This window comes from Benincasa hispida, chromosome 2 (genome assembly GCF_027475165.1).
Source record: "Benincasa hispida cultivar pf3 chromosome 2, pf3_genome.v1.1, whole genome shotgun sequence".
In the NCBI taxonomy this organism is placed as follows: Eukaryota; Viridiplantae; Streptophyta; class Magnoliopsida; order Cucurbitales; family Cucurbitaceae; genus Benincasa; species Benincasa hispida.
The window spans coordinates 21,519,855-21,529,480 of record NC_143479.1 but is presented as its reverse complement, the minus strand read 5'-3'; the positions used below and the strand labels follow the sequence as shown (position 1 = coordinate 21,529,480).

General features: G+C 31.8%; 2 protein-coding genes across 2 annotated transcripts; both read right to left on the bottom strand.

Annotated features, from left to right (window-relative positions):
- Positions 1–782: 782 nt before the first annotated feature.
- LOC150037724 (uncharacterized) lies at positions 783–1,519 on the bottom strand. Its single transcript, XM_090310756.1, has one exon. The coding sequence runs from the start codon at positions 1,403–1,405 to the stop codon at positions 1,067–1,069; it is 339 nt and encodes a 112-aa protein (XP_090166882.1). The 5' UTR covers positions 1,406–1,519; the 3' UTR covers positions 783–1,066.
- A 3,324-nt stretch (positions 1,520–4,843) lies between these two features.
- Positions 4,844–8,810, bottom strand: LOC120070575 (plasma membrane fusion protein). The gene is made up of 9 exons (XM_039022368.2): positions 8,506–8,810; positions 8,230–8,414; positions 7,480–7,661; positions 7,088–7,372; positions 6,940–6,998; positions 6,801–6,837; positions 6,613–6,684; positions 6,137–6,464; positions 4,844–5,474 (listed from the first exon to the last, which is right to left on the bottom strand). The coding sequence occupies exons 1-9, from the start codon at positions 8,690–8,692 to the stop codon at positions 5,121–5,123; spliced, it is 1,689 nt and encodes a 562-aa protein (XP_038878296.1). The 5' UTR covers positions 8,693–8,810; the 3' UTR covers positions 4,844–5,120.
- Positions 8,811–9,626: the final 816 nt, after the last annotated feature.

Here is a 9,626-nt window from a genome sequence, read left to right as displayed (position 1 = left end):
TTCTTATTTTTTATTTTGGTAAAGACAAATCAATAAAAATGAAGAGGGCATCTCATTCTTTCTCTGGCTAATTACCATTCTAGGTTTAAATTCCTCCAATAATAATTTTTTAAAGAAACATTTTTATCTTTAATCGAGTAAAAAAATTTGTTCATATATTTGAAATATTAAGTCAATCCTTATGTAGATGTGTTTAGGTCATGTATCATCCACTTCGAGTCACAAGTCCAATGCTTGGTTGATATATTTGATTCTCCGTACAAGTTCTGAGTTTGTGTCAAGTATATATCTTCTAAACTTTCAATTTAAAACTCTCTAAACATATAGATAATAAAATTGAATGTGTGTATACTATATATTATTAAGGCTTTAATTTTTAATTCCATGCAAAATTAAACTTAGAAACCCAATCAAAATCTTGCCATAAAAGAATGATGACTAGAAATACAAATTTGGCACAACTTCATAACTTGATAAACAACCAATAAAACACTGAACTTGTGAGCAATAATAAATCATTCTAATCAATTTCCCCACATCATTAGGCAACAGCAAGATCTTTACATTACTAACAAATCTTGCTTGAGGCTTAAGTCAAGTAAATTTTAATAATGTTCAACAATATCAAATTATAGTATATGATTCCGTTGAAGATGCAACAGTACTCCAAAATCTCTCTAAAAAACAGAGAAAGATTCCCGAAAAATAAAATTGGAATAAATTCCTATGAACATAGTTAAGCCGGTTCTTGATAAGGAAATTAACACATCAACTTCAAGATGTAATGAATTATCTTCCGTTTATTGCGACCTTGCTTGCATTTTCCAGTTCCAAGAATGAGAGTAGAAGAAACAGAGGAAAAAAGATACAAAAAGAACGTAATTCTATTTCAAGAATGACTTGTCGAATCATCAATCAAGATCCAATCAACGACATCTCGAATCTGTACACAAATGCTATATATCTACAAACTCATCTGGAAGAAATTCAGCGAAGACATAGAATCGAAATCATGAACAAAACGAACATTCCAGATCTACTACGACTAAGAAACTAAAACCGATTTTCAAGAAACAGCCAATCCAGTTCCATGATTGTTCATCAAACAAAACCTGGAAGGTCTAGGATGAAAATTCCTCCGCCGTTGAAGATCGTTACTCGACGGCTTGATGATCTGCAAAAGAAACGCTCTCAAGGCATTCGCCTTTGCGAACATCGCAAACTCCAATTGCGAAGTGGTAATGGCGGAAATGGATGAAGATGCCCTAGCGGAGGAGACCTTGCGGCGGTTCCGGTGAAAACTACATCGGAAAGAACCGGGATGGGTAGTCGGAGAACAGAGACACTTCCGTGAACCGCCAATGCTTTGCAATTTGGGAGTAGAGGATCCAGATTTTGAGGCCATTGAATGGAAAAGTTGAAGAGAGTTTGTGGTAATTTGGGAGTGATTTTTGTGAGGAAAAACTTGTGGAAGAAGATTGATGAATTGAGTTTAAGGTTCTTCCTTTTTTTAATTTTCTTTAACCCTATTTTTATATTGAGTTTGAATTTTCTAAATTACTTTATTGTCCTTCGAATTTCTTTGAAAATTTTAACTGCAATTCGTTTGGTTCGTTGGAATATGAATTATGGAAATTATGGAAATTATGGAAATTATGGAAATGGGAAATGCAAATTTAATTGTTAGTTTGAGTAATGGTTGGATGTAATTTAATTTTAACTCTCCGAAAATTTGGGAATTAAGAGATTTTTTGTTTTTCTTCTTCACTTTGAAAATGTCAACTAAAAATTATAACGTCCCTTCAAATTATGTAGATTCAACTTTTATGGTTAGTTTACATACAACTATGATACATTTAACTTAATATCGGAATCCCAATGTAAGATAGATGGATTTGAATCTAGACACAAGTATTTTAGATTAATTGAACTTTTTGAGATAAAGTATTTAAAAGAATTAATGATAGTCATGTTTATTTGCAAAAACATAATAAATCAATGGTAGTCTAAGAAATGGGCCTAGTTGATTGAGTTTGTTGTTGTTTACATGTGTTTCATAATCATAACGAGATGTGAGACCCACTTCCAAGTCTGTAATCGAAGAACATATTGAGTTTTTTTAATAAAATATTAGAAGTACAATTGTTCCAGATGGAAAAGGTTTAGAAAAGTTATGAGCTATAAGCATTATAAAAGGAATCTATGACGTCGGTTTTCAATTGTTCCAATTAAAAAACACTCTAGTGTGCTTACTCTTGTTAAATTACCTTTATGTATTCTCTGGTTTGAGAGTGGGAAAAGTGTGAGTAGTATAAAGTTTTGAGAGAGTGCTCTTGTAATTGGGATTGGGAGAGAGAATTGTTGTGTGATTTTAACAAATTTTCACTTGTGGGTTGTGGTTTTTCTCCAATTTAGGAGTTTTCCATGTAAACTTTTTCTTGTGTTCTGCTTATTCCTGCGGTAGAATTAGGAGGTTTTTCCCAACAAAACGCAATCCAATTAAGGCATGGGACTGATCAATCCGATTGCATTTTTAAATTACGTGGAATCCACTAGCTGATATCGTTATCGTTACCATTATTGTTACTTTTGCTGTAATAGTATAAGAAGTTTGAATTTGTCAAGTTTACTTTTGTTGTTATTGTTATCTATCAATGGAATTCCATTACAATAGCACCAATTTTCATTATAAATTGGTAAATGTAGTCTAACTTCAAATAAGTCCAGTACCAATGAACCATTGATTCAATTTGATACAATCCTAATATGAAATATATCACATCCTAATCCTTAGGTAGTAGAATCCTTTTTCTTTGTTTTATAAGTCTCTTTCCTTCAAATCATAAATTTACTGTTGTTGTCACGTAAACATCACATGTATTTTTTCTGTTCAAATATTGGCCTCAACAATCAAGTTTATGGAGGAATAATGAGGGATATGGGTAAAGTTAATGATAAAGTTAAGATTTTACTTGTAAAACAAGGAAATAAACGAATGAATGGAGGCTCCAATATAGGATTGTGGTCCAATGCTTTGGAAGAAGATTAAATGAAAAAAGTGGAAAATCTAACTTATAATCCCAAAACTTATAGTGTGGGTGTTTGCTTAGTGGGGAAGAGATTATAATTAAGGGATTAATCAAACTTTAATGATTGATAAGATTGTAATCCTCAAAAATGATATTTGGAGGGCCAAGTGGGATCAAATAGAAGACTTCTAGTCCCACACTCTCCTCCTTCGTACAAATAGACAATAATTCAAATAATATTCCAATTTTTTAGTTTGCTAAAAACAATGTCGGTTTGTTTGTGGGACCTTTAATATGTTCTTTGATTTTATTTAAATAATTGTGAGGTGACTCTTCCAAAACATTTCTTTTTTATTAGGACAAATATCAATTTAAACCCTGATTTAGCATGTTGTATCAATTTAAATTCTGAACTTTCATAAGTGTGTCAATTTAAACTGTATCAATTTAAACCCTTCATTATGTTTTAGTTGGATCAACTCATGAAAATTCGATGTATAAATTGATCATGAAAGTTTAAGATTTAAATAATATTTTTTCTAAGTAATCTTGCCACATCATGTTTTTAATTTATTTTGTGTCTAAATTTAATAGATTTATTAATTGAGGGACCTTACCTATACTTAAAAACTCAAAGACTAAACTGGCTAATTTGAAACGTTAGGGAGCAAATGCACCTATTGTTAAATATTTAGAGACTAAAAAAAAGTAGTTTTTCTATTATTTTTAATGCAAAATATATAGGTTAAATTATAACATGAATGGTCCTTTGTATTTGGTCTCCAAATTTTTTTTAAAAAATGTCTGATTAATAAATCTATGAAGTTTAAGTTCGCAACTATTTGGCTCATAACCTTCGAAAAGATCAAATAAGCCCATCATAGAATTTTGCCTTATTTAAAAATTTTAAGCCTCAATTGGTAGCTGTTTAGACTGGTTTGGTAATATTTTAGGTTTAATTTTAATTTCTTAAATTTGGGTTTATTTTTTTCCGATTTCTTAATCAAGATTTTCACATTTACAATGATTTCAAAAAATATACCTATGATTTTTTTTTTGAAAATTATACCTTTTTACCTATGATTTAAAAAAGTAAGTCAAATTTTGAAACTAAAAAAAGTAACTTTTAAAATTTTATGGATTTTGACTAAAAATTTAACTCTTGTGCTTAAGAAACATGTGAACTATTATAAGAAAATATGAGAAAATAGACTTAATTTTCAAAAAACTGAAAACAAAAAACAAAGTTGTTACCAAATAAGACCTAACAAAATAACTTTTAAATTTTTTTTATTGTTTTTAGAATTTGACTAAGAATTCAACTCTCACTTAAGAAATGTATGAAATTCAGAAAAAAAAAAAAATAGACTTAATTTTCAAAAACTAAAAGCAAAAAAAAAAAATGAAATATTTATCAAACGGAATCTTAATTTTCAAAATTTTCCTTTAATTATGAAAACAATTCTAAAAGGTAAACAACAAAATATAGAAATAAAATGGATAAAAATGATCCTGATAGACTTAATTTGCAAAAACCATATGGTTACCAAATGAAACCTAAAGAATTAATTTATCTATTCCATGTAAGTTATTTTGGTCTAATTAGAATTTAAACTCACTTTTCAACCTAATAGGTCCATGATTTCATTTTTTAAAAAAAAATAATTGAAATAGTTTGAAGATTTACCAAACACAAGATGAAAAGTTTATGGATGAATTAAACATTCTTATAAAGACTCTGGAGTTCAGGGACTTGTTAAAGAATGAATTTCATGGAAAACAAATCAAAGGACAAACACATGAACCAGTCAAAGTGAGGCCAATACCAAAAAAAATCCACTTTAGGTATATCTACACAAAGCATCACATCAACACTATTCAGATATAAGTTTGAAGAATAACCATATTCTAAATAAGCTCTAATCTAATGTAATGTTCAAATGTGTGAGAGATAACTCAGTAAAAGATGTACCTAATGTAACTCAGTAATCTAATGTAATGTTCAAATATGTGCGAGAGATAACTCAGTAAAAGATGTACCTACAACAAGCATACATGGATGTACGATTCTTATAACCGTTTTCTTTATCATCACCGTGCGTGATTTCCTGTATGACTCTTTGTATATACACGATGTCGTCGTTCTCTGGCATAGATAACCCAAAAAATTAACGACAGCATCACGGCAGCAGACACGAGAACCAATCCAATATAGATCCATTGTGTATATCGACGTAAATCAGGACAATAGTTGTTTTGTATGTCTGTGAATGTTTGCCGCACAAAAGAGCAATCTTCCAAACTAACCAAGTATGGACCATACTTGTACAAACCAAAGCTTACATTTACAGCAGCCGCCATTTGACTGTAGTAAGTTGGGGTCAGCCGGCCAGGAGTTGTACAAATACCAGAAGCTGAAGCTTCACAAACATAGTTCTTCCAAACCTGCATGAAATGAATTATGAAATGTTATTTGATGTTCCTCCTTTACATACAATATAAGAAGTTTATATGATTCAGACTACAGAGATTGTTCGAGGGTGCATCTGAAAAGGGGGAGCGCAAGTTTTTGTACGAGGAAAAAAAGAGTTCAAGATGCTTAAGAACTTCCCATGCCCAATGGAAAAACATGTTAAAAGGTTCCTCCCCCTAACAGTTACGGAACCACTTTGCTGACTTGCATAAAGATATGTGAAAAACAAACCATGAAAGCTATTATGAAATCAACAAATAGATAAAAGCGAGAATACATAAACAATAAAGATTGACACAAAGATTTACGTGGTGTGCTAATAGTGTGTTAGCTATGTCCATGAACAAAGTGAGAAAGTGATTTATTAAGAGAGGAATATCAGATAATACAGATTTTAAAGGCTCCAACAGGGTTTAAGTGTTTATATATGACACTTGTGCAAGTTAGAGGATTTAAATATCACATTGGACCCCATACTTAGTCATTCAAAATGACAGATTCAAGACTTTCCAACAAAAACTATATAGATCAGAACAAACTTTAAGGTGGGTATGACAGACCAATCTATGAGAAGTAATTGGCTTCATCCAAAATGAGGACTTGGACAATAAAAAGTTTCTTTTAATTTTCTTACCTCGGTAGCATTCCCCAGTTCTACTTCACCCGATGCACATAATCGATCGGTGAGATTTGAATGAAACGGGTTGCAGAGGGTCGGCATTGCTGGACCAGATTGATTAAAATAAAAGGGTGGTCCAACATTTGGTGGGAAGTTAGCATTTGCAATTCCAGTGATGACATTGTTGACCACATTAACAAGTTGAAATGCCACATTCTTTGATTGTGTGAGAGTTTCTTGGGCTGTGGCATTGTCCACACATGGTAGGATATCATCCAGAGCTGTATGGGCAGTTGGGTTTTGAACCCATTCATTCATTGACACACATGTATCTGCTACAACACTAATGTGTATTGAGAAAAGAAGTTAGCATTCTTGCATTGCAGTGTCTTAAAACTAGATACAATGTGTAACTTTTCAGAGAGAAATATTGTGATGCAAATTGAGGGAACATAAGAAACAGTATATTCCTCACAAAGAAACAAGCTTACTTATGAAGAAGAAGAAAAACGCCACACAAAATGAATGTGCCAGCAACAAGAATCCAACCAATGATCACCAAGCTGCAGTCATCAGAGAACCAAGTGTTTATGACAATGAATCTTATGTGCAGAAGAATACATGCTTCAACATCATAACCAATTTGAAATCATCAGTATAAATTTAGATATAAACTTACGAGTATACAAGAGACTGCATCCCAAGGATGGAAAACACTGCAACAAATTACAGGAACAAACATCGAAACAATGAGCTCTATAGGATTTGATTAAAGCTTCATCTGTATCTTCAAGTATTGAGAAATATAAAACACTTACAGAATCCAAGAAATGCCAGAAGGAGCATAATAGCAGCTAGAATTATAAGAGCAAGCCTTCTGTAGTCCAAGCAAAATAGGAAGATGAAACCATTAATGTCCAAATAAGCACGCACCATTGGATATTAACTAAAAGGGATCCAACTTACATATGATCAAGTACATATTGGATATTCTTTGAATTTTCTCCCGTCTTCTCAGAAAGAGTTGTAGCAGAAGAGTTAAGTTTTCTATCAATGTCATCGATTTTTCTTTGAACATCACCAGAAAGAAATGCTGATGCAACTCCTATCTTCTTAGCTGCACTAAGGTAATCCGAAACATTACGAAGATTAACAACAGTTTCATCAGCTTGACCCACTACATAGTCCAGTGTCCTTGTTGTGATGCTGTGAAAATTCCCCTGACCCGTGTACAAAACAATGCACCCAACACTGAAAAGTGAAGACCAAAAGTCAAAATTTGAAGAGAAAGTTTCCAAATACTGAATCATATAGAGAAGGGCCCGAGCGGAATAGAGATAAATAGAGCAAGATCTTACATTGCCGCAATTGTAAAGAGGATAAGGAAAATGAGAGAAAGAGCATAAGCCAATCGAGAATAGCCGTAAGGCTCCCTTCGACAACAGCAATAGCATAGGCAAATGAGCATCAAACTCAATCCAAAGACAATGAACCAAATCCCAGCAATGACGAAGAATGGAGCTGCTGTAAAGGCAACAGACTGCAGAACAAGACAATGATGAGAACAAAAGTAAGAACCCAAGAACAAATTAGTACACAAAATAAAGTAAAGAAACAAAGTCTTCAAACTTAACAAAGATAATCGACTCCTTAATTTAATAAAAAAAAATCCACAGAAACAACCACAGCAAAGTCTTCAAATAAAATTATTATTATCAATCAGTGACCCACTCACAGATTTGACGGATTTAATAAAATCAAAGTCTCCTTTTCCCTTCTCTCTTCTCTGATTCAATACATTCTAAATCTTTCTTAATGACCCACCAAGGCAAACTATATTGGATTTGAATCCATGACATCAGCAATTCAGGAAGGGGGGAAAAACCCTAAAATGAAACAAACAACGAAATGATAAATAAAATAAAACCGATATCTAACAAGAACAGAGCAAGTTGAAATAAGCAAATAACTTGTTAAATTCAAAACCCAGTTTAAATTAAACCCAAAAAGGAAAAAGAAAAAAAAAATCAGTTGGTAGCAGTTATTCACAACGTACAGAACGAACATCACACACATTAAAACAAAGCTTAGATTAGAAAGAAACTCACAGCCCAGTAATGTTTATTTTTAATATTCCAACCCCCAGTATATCGCTGAAAATTGTTAAGTGGGTCTTTCCTCTGCGTTCTAGTCTCAGCCAAAATCAGAGACGAATTATCGACGGTGGATTCCGCCAGATTCCTCGCTGTGGCCTTCCACAGTTCCACCGCACTAACGAACTCTCCTTGCCCAACTGCTCCGATCCCAGCAAAGAAAAGAAATTAGAGAGTACAAAGGCAGTAAAGAAGTAGAAAAACGTAAAACAGAGGAAAACAGAGGAGTACCATGGAAGCGTAGAGAGTGGAGGTCGGAAGAATTGGCGGCGGAAGAAGAAGAATGAAGGAGAAGGCAAAGGGAAAACAGAAAAGGGAAAGTGAAGAACTGCATAATAGCAGAGAGTGTGTGATTGAGTTTTGGTTTGAGAGTTACAGGGTTCTGTAAACAGAGAGATCTGTGGCGTTTCACGCTCATGTGTTAGGGAAAAGAAATACAGGGTAGACTATTCTATTTTTGAAAATTCTCCTTTTATCCCCAAAATACCCTCGCTTCCAACCAACATGCCGCGTCTTCTTCATTCCTTTGGAAAAACAATTTTCAAAAAAATTGGATCATGAAATAAGGTATTGGATTTATTTTTTATTTTTTATTTTTTAAGTTTTGTAATGTGTTAGACAGAATATTACAAATTCAGTGGCATTTAATATTTTTAAAATTTTTAGGGATTTTTTTTGGACAAAATTTATGAATTTATTAAACCTAATATTTAAACGATTGAGTTAATGATTTTAACAATGATATTGGTGTTTTTATCTATCTAGCTATGTTCAAATGAATAAATACAACATTTAGTTAAATTTAAAGTTTATTTGATACTATTTGATTTTCAAAAAATTAAGTTTATTAACTATATTTCACTCTATTTTTATTTTATGTTGTCCATTTTATAGTAATGTTTTTGTTTTTATTTTTTTTAAAAAAAAAACTAAGTTTGAAAGCAGAAAAAAAAATGTTTTTGTTCTTAGATTTTGATCAAGAGTTTAAAGATTTCTTTTACAAAAGTGAAAATTATAGCAAGAAAATTGAGGGAAAAGCAAACATATATTTTAGAATTTGATTAAGAGTTTAAAGGTTTCTTCTACAAAAGTGAAAATCATAACAAGAAAAAATTAGGAAAAACATAAACATATATTTTAAAAAACACAAAATACAAAGTGTGGTTTATTTGATAACCATTTGATTTAGAATTTTTTATTTTTGAAAATTGTGCTTGTTTTCTTACAAATTCTTATCCATAATTTTCATATTTTTCAGGTAAACATTTGAATTCTTAACCAATTTTCAGTAGAAAAAACACATGTTTTTTAGGACTATTTTCTAGGTCTCATTTGGAAATCTTTTGAGCTTA

What these genes read in the sequence shown, in the direction of transcription:
- LOC150037724 (XM_090310756.1), bottom strand. Translation starts at nt 1,405, where the DNA reads ATGGCCTCAAAATCTGGATCCTCTACTCCCAAATTGCAAAGCATTGGC.
- LOC120070575 (XM_039022368.2), bottom strand. Translation starts at nt 8,692, where the DNA reads ATGAGCGTGAAACGCCACAGATCTCTCTGTTTACAGAACCCTGTAACT. An exon ending in AAAATAAACATTACTGGGCT is followed by an intron (nt 7,662 to 8,229) that starts GTGAGTTTCTTT and finishes CTTGTTCTGCAG; the next exon opens with TCTGTTGCCTTTACAGCAGC. An exon ending in ATGCAGTCTCTTGTATACTC is followed by an intron (nt 6,685 to 6,800) that starts GTAAGTTTATAT and finishes TGATGACTGCAG; the next exon opens with CTTGGTGATCATTGGTTGGA.